A 19,429-nucleotide genomic window follows, 5' to 3' on the forward strand; every position below is an offset into this window, starting at 1 on the left:
ATACATTTGTATTCCCAAAGTGCTTATTAAAAGTGCATAAAAAATATGTTAAATGGCATTTTAATGTATAAAATATATGCTTAATTACACTTTTAAAAAGTATGCTCTGCAAACTAACTTTTAAATTTTGTTTTATACTTTGATACAGCGCTATATATATCTTTTTTCTTTTACATCTCGTTTATTTGACGTTTACTTCACTTCTAACAATAGTGTTGTAGTCAGGCATACGAGTTCCAACGATGTCTAAGACGCAACGACAAAAGAAGGCTGATTCGTCTTGTTGCCGCCGAAACCTGTGGAGGGTAGCTGACCACGAGCCTTCGTAATTTGCTTCCATCGTTACGACGTCAAGGAGGATATTTGGCGAAAGGCGAGCCGTGGTGAGCAGCTTAAGTTCCGAGACAAAACTGTGTTTGTCTTCCTGGACTTTCCGCCTGAGATTGCCAAGAAGCGGGCTGCATACTACGAGGTTAAATGTCTACTGAGGTCCATGCAAGATGTTAAGGACGGTCTAAAGGGCCTTACCGGTTTCAGAATTAAAAAGAACAGCGTTGAACATATGTTTGATACTCCAGCCGCGGTGCTGGCTTTTGTGAAACAACACCTGTTACCTGCCTGAACACCTTTAAACGTGCTGGAGCTATAATGTCTCATTTTCTCTCGGTCAGAGACTATTAAAAGCACTTTATTCAGATGTGTGGTTTAATATGTTAGGATTTGTTCTTTGATTATAATTATATTTTATATAATTATAGAGGATTATACGTCTTATTTTATATGTATCAGAATACATTTGCTGTATTTGTTTGCGGAGATGCGTACGATGTAAGAATCACAATATCTCGCACACACATTGGGGTTTATCCTCAAGGTAGCGTACGCTCCAGTTGGGGGAGTGATAGCTGAGGTCAAGGGCATTGGGTGGGGGGTGTCAGTGAGGGCGAGGGGCGGGTCTTTGCCCCAGTGTTCTTAAAGTTTGTTAATATGTTCTCGTTTCCTTGTTCATCTCTTAAGTACAAGACTGGGCCATTGATCTTTTGTATGGTTTCATACTTTTCTTTACTTGCTGATCCTTGCATAATTATTTGGGTTTTACCAATACTTTATTAGTTTTCTCTCTTTTTCTTTCTTCTTTTTTTAAATGATGGGTGGTAGAGCTAATGAAGATGGTTTGGTGAGATGGGTCAGCTGGAACTGTAAAGGTTTGAATAATCCAGTCAAACGTAATAAGGTTCTGACTCATCTTAGGTAACTTAAAGCAAGTTTTCTGTTCATCTGACCATTTTAGATTGAAAAAAGACTGGGTGGATCAACTCTGTAACGACTGAGCCAGATCAGACACACAATAACTTTGTATATTTCATAAATATAACTGCAGACCCTCACCAACAAGCAGGCTAGGCAACGGGGTCTGTAACACTACCCCCAACACCTCAAAGCAAAACAGATCTCTAGTGACAGAAAAAAAAAATTTCTATTTAGTCATGCATGTATTCACTAATAAATATATAAGGGAAACATCTTAATCAACTATTCCTAATCTCATCATGGATTATGTTCTTGGTGTTTATGTTATATCAGCATATTAACCCAAACTAGTTTAAATTAATGTTTAGTATTACTTACTTAATCCAAATCATATCTAGACCTTGTTTGGTATCTATGTGTTCCATTTTTGATTTCCTGAAAGATAATATGCATTATGTTTAGGAAACGCTTCTTCATAATAATATTATGAAACTCTTTAACATTTCCACCTTAACAGCAAATCGAATTCCATATGCAAAACAGCATGTTGGAAGACAAAAACAGTTAACTTTACCTCTGAAAGTGTGACCTCTGATCGGGTCAGACACATCTTAAAGGTGTGACCTCTTAACAGCGTAAAAACCACTGCCTAAGAACACACCCGGAGTTGAGTTGGGAGATGTTCTGAGTTCTTAGGAGTTGAGTTGCAAGATGCTCTGAGTTCTTATCCGAGTTCTTATCTGAGTTTTGTGTGTGGAGCACACACATCTCTTAAGTTTATCTTTTTGGATACGTTTGAGTCCATTCATCAGAATGAGGATGCGAAACTAGACGTTTACAGCATACCTCTAAGTTTGTGCCAGGCTTAGGCCTTGTTTTTTCATTGACAAAGGATCATCTGCATCAAGCTGGTTTTCTCTCTCATCAATCCTTTTCTGCATAGCTATGGTATTCGTGATATGGTATTTCGCTTTATAAATCCTTCCGCAAGGAAATATTCATTTTTTTCACAAGTACATCATTCTTATTTACGAATTTATTATTTTTTTCTAGACAAACAAACTTCTTCCATATCTGCAGAATTGTTATGCAAATTTGAAAACCACGCCCACCGGGGGGAACACAATCCAACCGTCCCCACCGACCCCGCACCGCGAGAAGCCGCCTCCTCGCCACTTCCGGCCTATAACAAAAAACTGAATAATGCCTAAAAGCTGCTGTGTGACAAATACCCACAAATAAGTTTTTATAAGCTGTCGAGCTGTAAAACCCAGCTTTTAAGGAGAAAAAAGTGGATCGCCGACTACGTTTCCCCCTAGTGGACGCAGTTCTACTAATATGAGTACTATCAAAAGTTGCCTGTTTTCACTTTTGTGTCTGTAAACGCTTGTTTTTTGAGCTCGACAGCCTATAAAACTTATTTACAGATAAAACTTAAAAACAGAATAATACCTAAAAGCTGCTGTGTGACAAGGTGTACATCTAACAAGCCAAAAAAACATAAATACGTTTTTATAAGCTGTCGACCCCAAAAAACGAGCATTTAAAGACACAAAAATGGAAACAGGCAACTTTTCATAGTACCCCTATAAGTAAAACTGCGTCCACCAGGGGGAAACGCTGGGTTTTACGGCTCGACAGCTTATAAAAACTTATTTCTAGGTTCTTTGGCTTGTTAGCTGTACATATTGTCACACAGCAGCTTTTAGGCATTATTCTGTTTTTTGTAATAAGCTAAAAATGACAAGGAGGCGGCCTCTCGCAATGCAAAGTCAATGTAGACGGTTGGATTGTTTTCCCCCGGTGGGCGTGGTTTTCAGGTTATGACGCGCTGCGCTCTGTCTCTATAGTCAACAGCAAAGAGAAGATCGTTTGGAAAAGGAAGCGCAACGTCATGAACATAAATATCGAATGCTTCAACATCAATTTGTAAAACTACAATCTAAAGTTCACCAACAGCGACAAGAACAACTGGCGAAAGAAGCATCAGCGGCAAGCGATATGTCAGCGCCTTCATATGGAAACTCTGCTTTAACTGGTTGCTACAATCGGTTACAGACACAAAGTGACGGGGCTACATCAGCGGCTATGGACAGAGACGCAATGACAACACAAGAATATGAATCGACAGGTTTTAATAACCCAAGAATGTTACTATGGACAAATGATGAGGACATCGAACATTATTTAATGACTTTTGAGCGAATTGCTCACGCTTGCAGATGGCCACAGCGAGATTGGGTGTTACATCTCTTACCACTTTTAACCGGTAAAGCAAGAGCAGCTTATGTTGCCATGGACCCTGATAACTCGTTGGACTATGACTGTGTCAAGAAAGTAATACTGGAGAAGTTTGAAATGAACCCTGAAACATTCCGAAAGCAGTTCAGAGCATACAACCAACCAGAGGATGAGACGACGCGAGAAATGTATGTAAGATTGAAAGATCTCTACGAAAAGTGGATGAACCCTTCCCAAAGATCCAAACAAGAGATTGGCAACCAGATAGTGCTTGAACAGTTTCTCAAGTTGTTGAATCCTGAAGTAAGAACATGGGGGAAGCAGAACGGCCCGACTTCATGTAAACAAGCGGCAGAAATGGCAGAGACGTTTATAGCTGCGAGGCGATCGTTACATCAACCGAGACGATGTTGAGGAACCAACTACAGCCCAACCGCTAAGTCTGGGGATGCTAAGGGTAACGGTCTGATAAATTTCGATGCTGATAATTACAAACTAGTTTTAACCAGAGTAACGTTAACAGTATGCAAACAGGCGGCGTTGGTCAGTACAGTAGAAAATCTGTAATTATATGTCATGGATGTGGCCAGTCTGGGCATAAAAAAGCAGATTACTCTGCGCAAAATGTGACTCATACACGCCTAGCGTATGAGTTAAGATCGTCTGTGAAACTAAACGAAATTGAACTGAATACTGACACTGTAATTGATGTGAAGATAGGAAGCACAACGTATAAAGCACTGGTCGATTCAGGTTCAAGTCAAACTTTAGCTAGATCAGAGTGTGTAGGAAAGTCAAATATGCTGAAGCATGATAAACTCAAGAGTCTGTTGTATTCATGGAGATGAAAAAGAGTACCCAAAAACTGAAATGGTGATTGAAATCGAAGGCCAAGCATACAGTTTAACTGTTGGGGTAATTGAAAAAGCACCTTATCCAGTGATATTAGGCAGAGACATATCTGTGTTGGTGGATCCGTTACAAAATAACAAAAGTGTAGCGGATGCTATGGCGATAACAAGGGCACAATCCAAGGAAAATGCGGTTGTTAAACATCTTAAACATCATTTACCTCTTAATATGATTTCTAAAGATAAAAAATCTAAGAGAGAGAAACGTTTTGCTAAAGTTGTGGATGGATGAAAGGCAGGATGAAACAAACCTTTGTTTAAGAAAGCTAAGGCTAATAACACAGCATCAACATTAATTTTGAATCAATCAAAAATTTTGAATAATCAAAAATGACAAATTGTACTTAGTAAGTGCTGATGATGAAAGACTGGTAATACCTGAGTCAATGAGGTTAAAGGTGTTGCAATTGGGTCATCAGCACCGTGTGCAGGGCATCTGGGTCAGCAGAAAACGCTGTCCAGAATTGCTTGTAGGTTTTATTGGCCCAAGCTCTATTCTGATGTTGTCGAATTTTGTAAATCATGTCCAGAATGTCAGCTGGTTAGACCAGCTAAAAAGAGTGATAGAGCACCTCTTGTAAGTTTACCTATTATTGACATCCATTCACACGAATTGCAATGGATATTGTAGGACCGTTGGAAAGGAGTAGATAATAGGTATATTTTGGTTGTTGCTGATTATGCCACTCGTTATCCAGAAGTTTTTCCTCTCAGAAACATCAAGACAAGGCAGGCAGTAAATGCATTAGTGCAACTCTTTTCACAAGTAGGGTTGCCTAAGGAAATAATAACAGATCAAGGCACTAACTTTACATCAAAGTTAATGAAACAAGTTTGCTTAATGTTGCGTATATGTCACAGGTCAGAGCAGACCCAGATGCTATTGAGTCACGCCCCTTCCTAGTTTCCACCTCAAGGAGGTTCCCAAAGCCACCCCAATGACCAGACACACAAGGTACAAGTAAAATTAAAATAGACTTTATTAAATTATTTAAAATGGTATTCAGGGAAAGGGAAAGGGAATTTAAAACAAGGTCTCTTCTGGTCTCCAGGTGAGGGGACGGGATTCTTGTCTGTCCTTCTTTGAACCCGTGGCGCCCTCCGCTTCTCCTGGAGGCAGAGTTTAAGAGGGAAAGGCTGCAGTAAGTACTCTCAGGGGACCGGGCTCGTAGTCTCTTCCTTCAGAGGGTTCGTACTGTAACACAAGATCAACACTTTCGCTGTTAACTATGCCTTTTTCTCTCTTGCAGGTAGCTGATAGCAGTGGATATGGTAGGTTTTTCTCAGGTAACTGACTCGTGGTCTCCTTCTTTAGAAGGCTCGTGACTGAAACACAGAATCAACACTTTCACAATTAACTGTGGCTTTTCTCTCTTACAGGTGGCTGGTAGCAGCGGATACGGTAGGTATTCCTCGGGTAACGGACTCGTGGCTATTGGTGGCTTGTGATGGCCTAACGTGTATACAGTGGATGGGATTACTTACAGACCTTTCTTGGCAAGATGTTTACTCATGGACTTTCCCTCTAAGGCCTCTGTTACGACCGGGGGATTCAGTACTGTCACTGTCGAGCCGAACGCTGCCCTCTCCTCTCCGTACGTATCGCTTCAGAGATCTGGACAGGGGCGCACCTTTGAAGAGGCTCCGCGACAGGCAAGTTAGTACACACCGTGCTTTAACAACAATGTACTTTCCTCACATATGAACCAGCACTCTGAAATTCTACTCACACAAAGGTCTGGATCCTCTGTACAATCTACCACCGTCTCCACAGAGTCACACCGATCTCCAGGACTGGGGCTTTTGACGCCCGCCTATCTCCACACTGTATCGCTGAACAGCATATAATTTAAGAGCACTTCACTCACCGCACAGCGTCTTCTCTCACGGCCGACTCCAACCTATAATGGCTTCTGACAACAGATACACAGCACTCCACTGCAATACATCAAGTGTACACACACACTCAGCAAAGTCGAGACTCACCCACAACACACTTTAAGTGAAACAAATAAGGTCAGGCCATGGTCTTCATGGAGCCGGGCTGGGAACCTGTGGGGCGTTGTAATAGTGAAAAAGCCGATGGTTGAATGTAGCTGTTGCGATGATCTTTCCTCCTTGTAGTGCTACGCTGCCGGCTCGCCCACCACTCTGCTCCGTGATAGGGCCGCTATTCTAGTCCGCTGGGGGCTCACACACACGTTGGACAATGCACTCTTAACAAACACATCCAGCTTTATACGCTTTGTACTCACGGTAAGTTATCACACTTCTCCTCTTCGTCTCCTCTGTATCCACACTGGCTGATTTCCCTTACGCTGCACGTACTCCAGTCGTATTCATACGACTATCATACTGCAGATATACATGTCAAAACTCCCAAAATGACAAAGAACTTCCAATATACTCAGCCAAATCTATTGTCCTCTTCCTTTATTTCCAATCACCGTCTCGTTTAGTTCTCCGTCTCCACGCCACAGCAGCTCAATATCCACCTCACCGCTGAACCTCCACGTTCCGACTGCTCCACCACCATACACGGCCAAAATACCACCAACTAAAACCCTAACCTTTGGTTTTCGTGTCTTCTTTATACTCCTTCGCTTCCTTACGTCCTCCAATCCCCGATCGCTGCGTTTATTAGCCACACCTGCATTCGATCGGCTTGATTTTGCTCGCGGCGTTTTCCCGGAAGTTCCGGTGTTTCTACTTATCCCTCCGGGTGGAACTTATCTCCGGGCGGAACCAATCTTCTAAATTTTTGGTTCCGCTTGGGAAGGAGGTAATGCATGTGAACAAACAAATATCCTGTCATATGTTCTGAAGATGAGAGAGAAATTGGACTCAATGACCGAGATGGTGAGTGCTAACATGATAAAAGCACAACAGCAGCAGAAACACTGGTTTGATCTGTCAAGTAGAGAAATAACTCTCACTCCAGGTCAGAAAGTATTATTGTTACTTCCTACTTCTGAAAGTTCTCTTTTGGCTAAATGGCAAGGGCCATATGAAGTGCTTAGAAAATTAAGTCCTACAAACTATGAGATTTCTGTACCTGATCGTAAGAAAAAGACTCAGGTTTTCCACCCTAATCTGTTGAGGCCTTGGAATGAGAGAAAGGGCTCATGGTCAGAACAGTTGTGGGCGAGAAAAGTTAAGGATGAAGAAGAATTGGAAGAACAATATTTTCCTGTGGATTCAAAGTTAACTTTCCCAGTAACAGATCATTTGACGCCTAAACAGCAGAAATTGGTACCAGAGGGTCTGTTTTCCAACAAACCAAAACAACCAAAACAACGCTTTTACATCATAACATTCATCTGATTGAAACCGAGCCGGTTAGACAAACTCACTGTAGAGTACCAGCACGCTTGATCCCAGCCTGAAAGGAGGAAGTTCAAATGATGCTGGAGTCTGATATTATCGAACCTTCAACTAGTGAGTGGTGTAGTCCAGTTGTACTAGTGCCAAAGAAAGATGGGACATTGAGATTCTGCATTGATTTTTCGAAGCTGAATGCGGTATCTGCTTTTGATCCATATGCAATGCCGCGAGTCGACGAGTTAATCGAGCGACTGGGCAAAGCTAAGTATTTGACTACTTTAGATCTATGCAAAGGATATTGGCAAGTGCCATTAGCTGATTCTGCTAAGCACTTGACTGCTTTTCGTGTCCCTTCAGGACGTTCAAAAACGTTGAAAGTATATATAGCCATTTCAAATATATGCCATTTGGTCTACACGGAGCTGCAGCTACCTTTCAACGTCTGGTGGATCAAGTGTTGCGAGGTTTGGACAGTTATGCTGCAGCATACATTGATGACATTGTCATTTTTAGTGAGTCCTGGGAACAACATCTGGAACGTTTGGCTGATGTCTTTAAAAGAATTCAACTGGCAGGTCTGGTGGTAAATGCAAAGAAATGTCAAATTGCTAAACAACAAGTTTCTTTCTTGGGTTATGTTGCTGGTGGTGGATCAGTGAGACCCCAAGTGGACAAAATACAAGCAATCTTGTCAGCCGCACCACCCTCAACGAAGAAAAGTGTAAGATCCTTCCTGGGTTTGATAGGCTGGTATAGAAGGTTTATACCCAACTTTGCCAGCAGAGCTGCACCTTTGACTGACCTTACAAAGAAAAGCAGTCCTGCTAAAGTTAAGTGGACACCTGAATGTGAACAGGCTTTTCAAGATCAAGCCTTGTTTGTGCAAAGATCCGGTGTTGCAAAGCCCGAATTTTGATCTGCCTTTTGTGGTGCAAACAGATGCATCTGGGCTAGGTCTGGGTGCAGTACAATTACAGGGTGAAAGAGAGAATTGTCGCCCTGTACAGTACATAAGTAGGAAATTGTTCCCTCGAGAGACTAAGTATTCTACAATCGAGAAGGAGGCCCTAGCCATCAAATGGGCATTGGACACTTTAAAATACTATTTGATTGGCAAAGACTTTGTGCTTGAAACCGATAATAGAGCTTTGCAGTGGATTAAGAAAATGAGAGACACTAATGCCAGAAATTTCAAGATGGTATTTGTCTCTTCAACCTTTAAATTTAAGATCCAGTACAGAGCAGGAGTGCTTAATGTGGTGGCTGATTTCTTATTACGTCACTCCTGAGGTAGTGACTGTTTAGAGGGAGGGGGTGTGTGATGATGAACATATCAGTTTATCATCCCAGGAAACATTAGTAACCATATGAAATAGGGGTGGGCGATAAACCGGTAGACATAATTAACCGGTAGAAATTTGTAAACCGGTAGAGATTTTGGACTATCATTTCTATCAAGGTTACGCGCCCACGTCACGCTCCTGTGCGCGTGGCCGCAAAACGTAACGTTTGTACACGTATTTAGTTTTAAAACAAGTTATTGTAAGCCATTGAAACACAGACAACAGATCTGTAAGCGTGCGTTCTTTCTGTGTGTCAGGAGCGGACAAGTCGCGCAACCACTGCTCTTTCTGTATGTGAGGAGCGCGCAATTTAAAGCTCATTAAAGCTCGTGAGCATTTTTCCCGCTTTATTGTCCTTAAATTCACATATGCGTCAAAATTCCTGTCTTTGCAAGCATCCTCATAAACACGACCAGTTAGGTCTTAAGAGAAAGTAAACAGCTAAAAGAGAAAGCGCATGTGTAACAAGTGTATTGGGTCCGGACTTTGCTCTTAAAGGGGAAGTTACCTAATTTTGCTCCTGTCTGTCACTCATGTTAATCAAACAGCATTGAGAGAAAATCTCTCACTGCTCCTGATTAAATCACTTTTCTACCTTAAATAAAAATATATATAGGCTTATACATACATGCAGAATTATTTATTATCATTCTTATATCATTGACTGTTTATCTTCAGAGAGCTTGAGTTTTGTTCGTTTTTATCTTCTTTCTATGCCTGTATATGTTTTTTTGTGAGAATTGTGAACATTTCTATGGTATTAAAGATTTAAACCTTATTAAAAAATAAAAAACTCTACCGTGATACATACCGTTATCATGATATAAAATTAATCCTATCGTGATAGAAGATTTTGGTCATATCGCCCACCCCTAATATGAAACTATATTTTGTCTTACTGTGTATTTTGGTGCATTAACCTAACTGTGATGGAGTGATTGGAATAGCATGAATGTCTGAAATTTTCCTCAGGAAAGTTATTATGAGGGTGAACGTATAGATGACTAGTTGAGTAGTGTGTGTGTCTGAGGTGAGACTACATGTAGAGGCTCATGCCTCAAAACAAAGTTTTAACCTGTTTGCTGCTCACAGCATGTTGTGTTTTTATACAACTGAAAATGGACTATGTATAAAATATTTTTGAGTGTTTTTGGTGAGCACTTTATGAACACGGCTGGTGAAAATAAACACCTTGGAATTGAAAAGACTGCCAAAGTTTTCTGCTCCCTTTATTTCCTTTTCTGGGCCTCTCCAGCAATACACACGGTACGACAGTGGGCTAGCTGGATTAACCACACTGAAAATACTTACAACTGAACCCCTAGGGGATGTTTTTCAGTCATGGAAAGTTGTATTGGTGTGCTGCTTTTGTGCTGCTCTCTTCACTGCACATCTTGTCTGTGACTAATCGCCCCATATTGTTCGTGCCGGCGCAACACTCAAAACCTGGGACGATGTAGAACCCAAATAGCGATATGGAGCTGACCTTTATGTGCCAGATATAAAAAAGATTTTATAATAACGTTAAATAGGATTTGCCATTTATTTATTTCATTGCGTCAAAAGGCTTTGCGGTCTGGATGGATGCATCTCGCAGTCCGAATTTGGACTGGAGTCCGCCATTTGGTGACCCCTGCCCTAATGCCTCAATGAGTTGTGCTAGAATGAATTTGAGGAGACTTAAACGGGTGGTCCGATTCCACTTTTGCTAATTTAACTACGGAACAATGTTTAAAGCAAAACATTTAATTACTTACCAGGCTACAGGTAAAACATCTCTTTACGCCTTCTAACGCATAATCAGTCCTGATTTATGTTTAAGAGACTCAATAATAATGATTTACATTTTAGTCCTTTAATACTTCATATTATAAAAAGGGTTATGCTCTACTGCGCATCCATGTGTATACATTTATATATATTTAACAATTCCTGTTAAATAATATATGTGTGTGTGTGTGTGTGTGTGTGTGTGTGTGTGTGTGTGTGTGTGATATATATATATATATATATATATATATATATATATATATATATATATATACACATAAATACATATATATATAATATGTGTGTGTGTATATGTATATGTATATATAATATGTGTGTGTGTATATGTATATATATTATATATATATACACACACACGCGTTAACACAAATTCATTTTAACGGCACTAATTTTATTAACGCGCGATTAACGCAACACGCAATTTCTGTTTGACCGACAGCTGGATGAGTTGAGACGCAGCAAGTGACCGGCGCTGTCTAGATGAGTCGAAGGTTTTCATAAAAATAAGAACATTAAGCTCTCGTCTAGCGAACCCAGTGCTCTAAATGATTATTAAACATCTAAAATGATATTTATCTGCACGTTTTCTGTGAGGTGTACCATCCCAAATCCATATAAAGCAAAGATGCATCTTCTTTCACTTTTTAGTTTCGTTTTTTTAAAGCATTCAGAAATTATAGAAAATAGACTGCAGGACTTTCTTGATGTTAAAATAATTATTAAGAGAGATAAAGTTTGGGACCTGATTGATGTTAAAAGAGTTATTAAGAGTGACAAAACTCAAAAGCGATGTCTGACGCAGACGTCTGAAGCGCATGCACACAAACACGCGAGTGCGCGACCCCGATATAAATAGACATCTAACACAAAATTACATTTTTAAAAATGTCTTTTTTGACAAGAATTCACGCAGGTATGACCTATAATTTGTTATATCTTAAGTGAATGTTTGGTTAACTGTTGAGGAAAGGTTTCTGTTGTGTAACATTATATGAAACCCTTGCATTAGCCTACAGTATCTTACAGCGGTCTGTCTCAATGTCAAAATTAAACAATAAAAGAAAAACATATTTTGATATTGTTTTTGCTTTGCATAAACAGGTGTAGTTCTGTCATGCTTTGTCAGATTCCAACAATTGTTCCAATTGTTTTGAAGTTTTTTAATAGAGAATGTTAAAATATAAATTACCCATTTTTTAAAAATGTGCTCATCCCAACTCAATTTGCCAGCACAGGTCACAAATGATGCAGCAGCAAACAGAAATGGAGAAAGAACAAGGTTTTCTTAAGGAAAAATCATATACAACTATGGCTGATGGTTCTGTTGAAAATGTAAACAGGCTGTTGTAAACATACATTTGCATATGGCATATATATTGACCAAATCCATGCTGATTAGAGCATTAAGAAATTGAAAAGTGTTACATTTAGGTAAATTTAGAACAGATAAAAATGTGCAATTAATTTGCGATTAATCGCGAGTTAACTCATGAAATCATGCGATTAAATATTTTAATCTATTGACAGCTCTAATATATATATATATATATATATATATATATATATATATATATATATATATATATATATATATATATATATATATATATATATATATATATATATATATATATATATATATATATATATATATATATATATATATATATATATATATATATATATACACATATACATACACATATACATATACATATACATATACAGGGCTTGACATTAACATTTATGTTTCACTTGTCCATGCACAAAAGGCACTTGTCCGGGTAAAGATTTATAATATAATGTATTTTTTTGTGTTTTGCTAATCAGTGGCGGAGCAAGGGATTTTTTATAGGGGTGGCCAGGCAGGAGCCAGCAGTTACTCTGGGGTGGCACATAAAATCTCTATCATCCATCCTTAAAATACTAAGTATTATAGGTGCGGTAATCACAATTATGTTTAACATACAATTGCTACAATACTTTAATTTTAATTCAAATGAATTGAAATTAACATACAATTTATTGTCATAATTCAACCTCATGTTTTTTTAAACTATTTAATCAAATAAAACTTTTGAAATTTACTTTGAAACCAGAATTTATATCTCCCATTGCTGAAAAAAAACTATAAAGACCAGAAAATCACATGAATTTTGTAGGCCACTGAAATGTATTTTACTAAGATTCATTTGGCTGCTTCTTGCTACTCTTTCTGAAGAAGGATGCTATATCTCTTGCCTTTCTCTTTATTTTTCCCACATTTCAATGATTGTCTCACTTTAAAACACTAAAGCAAAACATTAAAACATTACCATGTTTTAAAAAACTTATTAGAATAAATGTATCCAGATTATCTGTTAGTGTTATATATAAAATCAATCTTAATCCTAGCATTTACGCTGTAATGTTTGTTTGGGGTTTTTGAATATACAGTGAAGAACTCTGTCAGATTCAAATCAGCTGTCGCACGGCGCACACATAGAGGCGCGCTGAAAGAGAGATTCTCATTATCAAACAGATTCTTAAACAAGATTTTTAGCCCATTATGTGTTTTTAGCGAACTTTAGCTGCGCGTTCTGCTCTGTCGTTAATGGCACATAACTTTAAGTAACATTGTTTGAAATTTAACTTGTCGAGTCGGACAACTCATTTTTTCTTACACTTGTCCTACAAAAAATTCACTTGTCCCGGACAAGCGGACAAGCCTTAATGTCGAGCCCTGATATATATATATATATATATATATATATATATATATATATATATATATATATATATATATATATATATATATATATATATATATATATATATATATATATATATAAAGGACGTCACGTTTTCGACGGTGCTGTTTGGATTATCTGTTATACTACCTCACTATTTTAAATACAAACTTTTTAGGCGGGTTCATGTGTTGACCAAAAGGTAAAGTGTAATCTCATATACCATTACATGTTACGATGTAAATAGTCCCCAGATTGTATATTCTATTCTATTACCAGACGTTCATGCCTGATGTAAACAATAGACTATATATCTATATTTCACGGATTTATGCATATAGTGGACAATAATAATAATAATAATAATAATAATAATAATAATAATAACAAACTTTAATTTATATAGCGCCTTTGAAAAACCCAAGGACGCATAACAAAACAGCAAGGGAAGATGAGGGGAAGGGGGGGAATGGTGCTAAAGCCCATAGGCCTCAGTGAAGAGGTGTGTTTTCAGCTGCTTTTTGAAGGTTGTTAGAGAGGAGGCAGAGCAAATGGCATGAGGAAGCTTGTTCCAGAGTGATGGAGCACCCACACAGAAAGCTCTATTAGCCTGGACTTAGGGACAGCGAGCAGGTTCTTGTGAGAGGACCGCAGGGTCCGAGCTTGGTTGAATCAATGAGGTACTGAGGTCCATGGAGAGATTTGTACGTCAGAAGATTTTATAAATGATCCGGGACTTAACTGGCAACCAGTGAAGCTTCTTTAGCATTGGAGTAATATGAAGTCCAAGTTTTGTGTATGTAAGCATCCTGGCTGCATAGTTTTGTAAATACTGGAGTCTGTCAGTAGCCTTACTAGGCAGACCTAAAAGGATGCCATTACAATAATCAAGTCGTGAGGTGATGAAAGAATGAACGAGGGTCTCAGCGACAGAGTTGGAGAGGTACTGTGGGAGTCTAGAGATGTTTTGATGTGTTGCTGATAGGAGAGAGTAGAGTCCATAATGATGACCAGGTTGCGTACTTGCAAAGATGCTGAGATTGAGCAGCCATCCACATCCAGTGACGAGGGAGCAAACACCATGAGTTCTGTTTTGTCTTTATTGAGTTTGAGAAGGTTATTGACAAGCCAGTGCTTTATGTCCTTCAAGCAGTTGATAAGGGTGGGAGAGAAGTGGAAGGCTTAGTACTGATGTAGAGCTGGGTATCATCAGCGTAACAGTGAAAATGTAATCCATGTTTCTGGATTATCATCCCTAGAGGTAACATGTAGATATTGAATAATAATGGGCTAAGCACCGATCCCTGTGGCACACCGTGTAAGACTGGCACCAGATCAGAGCAAATGCCCTTTAGGGTGGTGTATTGTTGCCTGTTGGTGAGATAGGATTCAAACCAGCAATACGCAGTACCAGCGAGGGCAATGAGTTCAGAGAGGCGAGTGAGAAGAATGGAATGAGAGACCGTATCAAAGGCAGCAGAGAGGTCCAGAAGTATTAAAATGCTGACAAGCCCAGAGTCAGCTACCATGAGAAGGTAATTTGTGATTTTGATTAAAGCAGTTTCAGTGCTATGCTGCATCCTGAAACCAGATTGAAATGGCATATGATGGTCAAGTTGGGAAGCCACAGCCCTTTCCAGTAACTTAGATAGGAAAGCTAGGTTGGAGATTGGGCGGTAGTGGTTTGGATCATCTTGGTTTAGGGCAGGTTTTTTAAGTGTAGGGATCATCACAGCAGTTTTAAAGCTGGTGGGGACCACCCCAGAAGACAGGGAGGTGTTGATGATGTTGACCAGGGTGGGACCCAGAGTTGGAAGACTACCTTAACCAAGGCAGTTGGCATAGGATCCTGCTGGTCGTAGACTTTGCCTTTGATACTAGCTCAAAAACTTGAGCTATGAAAATGGTCATTTGATGATTCACACATCTGAAACAGACTGGATTTGACTTGTGATCAACACAAAGGTAAAAAGTCTTGTTTATTTTTGCATGTTGTCATCCGGACATCTGTCACAAAATACCTCATATAATGCTAGAACATCTGTGTCTCAAACGGCTTTACAGGGGTATGACTTAGCTAAATGAGATGTAAATGAGCCCTATTATCTCTCCCGGCAGGAGAAAGATCTAACTTTCCGTCTTTATTTTCTCGGCTTTCTGTTTCTTGAATGTGTTACATTCACATGGCCACAACTTCTCCAAATCTTATCAGATTTCCATGTGTTACACATCGTGAATAACTCAAAATGCCCCAGAACCGACTTGTGTCCCTACTTTTCGTGACTGGCCATTTCCATATAAGTTGCCTACTGTCTGTCAAACTTCGTCAGTCGCCGGCAATCAACTGGCGTGGACCATTCAAGGCGAGGGGGGCATACTTTCTAAACTAGCGCAATTAACTCCATAGGATCCAAAAACGCGGCGCCTCGTGGGAGACCTAAAAACAAAAGGTCTGCAAGCCTGACCAGCTTAAACCAGCCTGTCCAGACAGCCTGACCAGCTTAAACAAGCCTGACCAGCTAAGACCAGCCATCCTGGACAGCTTAAACCAGCTAAGACCAGCTAAAACTAGCCTGACCAACTAAAAAAGTGGTCAAAACCCCTCTTCGCACAACCGGACAAGAAGTGCAGGGCCACCTCACGTCTAGGACAACTCGGAGGTATCATACACCGGAAGTGCACATTAAATAGCGCAAGCTTAAGGTACATTCACATTATAAGCGACTAGCAGTAGCAACATCCTGAGTCAAACCTGGGCGCCGCGGACAGGTGTGCGTATACTCATAGAAAATACAGGGAGTGCAGAATTATTAGGCAAGTTGTATTTTTGAGGATTACTTTTGTTATTGTACAACTACAGTGCTCTTGGTCAATTTAAAATGTTAACAAACCCTCAAACCGGAACATTTAAGTAGTAAAAGTGAAATTTTGGCTTTCTTAAGAGAATATTTCTATGTACACCATTATTAGGCAACTATTAGTGTGCAGAATTATTAGGCAACTAAATGAAAAACAAAGATTTTACCATCTCACTTGGTTTTTTTCACCTGTTAAAGTGAGAATAATAAACAAACTCTACGTTTACAAAAAATAATAATAAAACAATAAAAACTAAAAAAATATATAAACTCAGTGACCAATATAGCCACCCTTCTTTTCGATAACAGTCACAAGCCTTCCATTCACGGATTCAGTCAGTTTCTTGATGTGGTCTGAACCAACATTTTGTCTAGACGCAACCACAGCCTCCCAGACACTGTTCAGAGAGGTGTACGGTTTACCTTCACTGTAAATGTCCTGCTTAAGAAGGGATCAAAAGGTCTCAATAGGGTTTAAGTCAGGTGAAGATTGGGCCATGTCATTAGTTTTCATCTCTAAGGCCTTTACTGGCCAGTCATGCAGTGGAGTACTTTGATGCATGTGATAAAGCGTTGTCTTGCAAAATAATCAGTCTTCATGAAAGATGCAAACTTTTTCCTGTACCACTGCTTGAAGAAAGTGTCTTCTTAAAATTGGCAGTAGGTCTGAGAGTTGTTTTTTATTTCCATTTTCAACCCAAAAAGGTCCAACAAGCTCATCTTTAATAATACCAGTCTGTGCTTGCCTGCCTGTATTGTAGAAGACACTTTCCTCAAGCAGTGGTACAGGAAAACGTTTGCATCTTTCAAGAAGACTGATTATTTTGCAAGACAACGCTCCATCACATGCATAAAAGTACTCCACTGCATGGCTGGCATGTAAAGGCCTTAGAGATAAAAAACTAATGACATGGCCCCCTTCTTTACCTGACTTAAACCCTATTGAGACATTTTGATCCCTTCTTAAGCAGGACATTTACAGTCAAGGTAAACCGTACACCTCTCTGAACAGTGTCTGGGAGGCTGTGGTTTTGGCTGCACAAAATGTTGGTTCAGACCACATCAAGAAACTGACTGAATCCGTGAATGGAAGCCTTGTGAAGAAGGGTGGCTATATTGGTCACTGAGTTTATATATTATTTTATTTTTTATGTTTTTATAAATTTTTTTTGTAAATGTAGAGTTTGTTTATTATATACTTTCACAGGTGAAAAAAAACAAGTGAGATGGTAAAATCTTTGTTTTTCATTTAGTTGCCTAATAATTCTGCACACTAATAGTTGCCTAATAATGATGTAAATAGAAATATTCTCTTAAGAAAGCCAAAATTTCATTTTTACTACTTAAATGTTCAGGTTTGAGGGTTTTTAACATTTTGAATTGACCAAGAGCACTGTAGTTGTACAATAACAAAAGTAATCCTCAAAAATACAACTTGCCTAATAATTCTGCACTCCCTGTAATGTGTTCGTCTTTTTAGAACGGTGAGTCCGGTGTGCGACCCCCTTTAAAATAGCATGATAAACCAGCTAAGACCAGGCTGGGAGACCAGCTTGACCAGCTTAAGCTGTTTTTTCAGAAGGGTAATTGTGGCGGACAAAATAATTTTTTTCAATTAAATTAAATTTTATTAATATAGCACTTTTCACAATTGGTGATTGTTTCAAAGCAGCTTTACATTAATAGAAGCAGTGGAAAGCACAGAAAATCGACAGATAACACAAGATAGCACAAGCAGCTAAATTTGCTGCGACTATGAATCAACATTATAAGTGTGCGTATTACTAATGTAACGTAAAGAAGAGGGTGCCAAGTTAAGCCCAAGAAGGCTGCCTCCCCAGGTTGAAAAACCCTCTAGGAGAAAAAAAATCGCAGATGAAGGGTTTAATGCAGGTTAAAGTCTAGGTGGTGCTATGATTGCAGTTAAATATTGGCATGGAAATGTGTTCAGGCCAAGACCCTTATCAAACGTGTGAAGCGTGGGGCAGATATTGTATGCCTAAGTTAAAACAACATCCTGTTTCATGGCCAAGACGCCGAAATTTGTCATGCCGCCACGGACACACCCTCTAACGAAAAGTCAAAAGCTCTGCAATTTAACATCGCAAAGGCCTTTTGATTAGACTGACTAAATATGATGATGATCTGATTAAATCTCTAGGAGGAGTTTGTTCAAGTATGAAGCCTGGAAATGCCAAATTTTGCACAGAAATCACTGCGAAAATTCAAAATGCCCGACTTCCTCTGGTGTTTAGAACTTGGTTTCAAGGAACTTTTTTGTAGGTCTTGAGGTGATAGATGATCCTACCAAAATTTCGTATCTGTGCGTTGTTCATAGCGGGAGAGCTGTTTTCTTGAAATTTTGCAGGTGGCGCTATCGAGTCATTTCTACACACCCACTTCTGACACCTTTACCACATGTAAATTTTTTCACTTCTGACGTGTGTGCAAAGTTTCATGAGTTTTCGAGTGCGTTTAGGCCTTTCAGAGAAGAAAAAGAAAAAACTGAGCAAAAACAATAGGGCTTTGTCATTTGTCATTTTTCTTCGGTGCTCGGGCCCTAAAAAGACACACTCTGCTGTGACACGAGAGAATGTCTGTCTTGAAAAAGACACAAATTCTACTTGTGCTGCTCTTTTAGGGAAACACTCTTTAGTTGCTTTAGTTGGCAACAGTGTTCAAGATATCAAAAATCTGTTCACAATCTCCAATGTCTCGGCATCATATTGTCCAAGAATGGTCTCAATCCATTCTCAGGAGTATTTAAAAATTTACAGCAAATATCCACTTTTATGACCAAAACTCTTCCTGGTGCCTGCTGGTGGCGCTATGCCCAGATACACAACAGGCACATCAATGCAAGCAGAATCCTTGGCCGAACATTCACACCGCGTGTCATCACAATAAGACTTTTTTGCCTTAGATATAAGACGCTTCGTGTTTCTCTGATTTCACCATAAATTTGTCGCCTTGCCGTGGCA

General features: G+C 39.3%; 1 protein-coding gene across 3 annotated transcripts in view; it reads right to left on the reverse strand.

Annotated features, from left to right (window-relative positions):
- The window catches only part of arl6 (ARF like GTPase 6), an 85,544-nt gene that overhangs the window by 33,762 nt on the left and 32,353 nt on the right, over nucleotides 1–19,429 (reverse strand). Inside the window, exon 7 of one of the 3 annotated variants that reach the window (XM_073863288.1) lies at nucleotides 5,366–5,598. The exons of the other annotated variants lie outside the window; for them this stretch is intronic. Within the exon in view, the coding sequence (XP_073719389.1) occupies nucleotides 5,585–5,598 (14 nt within the window). The 3' untranslated portion in view covers nucleotides 5,366–5,584. Of the gene's footprint in view, nucleotides 1–5,365; nucleotides 5,599–19,429 lie in introns of those variants that run through there. 3 annotated transcript variants of the gene reach the window in all.

This window comes from Misgurnus anguillicaudatus, chromosome 3 (genome assembly GCF_027580225.2).
Source record: "Misgurnus anguillicaudatus chromosome 3, ASM2758022v2, whole genome shotgun sequence".
NCBI classification, from domain to species: Eukaryota; Metazoa; Chordata; class Actinopteri; order Cypriniformes; family Cobitidae; genus Misgurnus; species Misgurnus anguillicaudatus.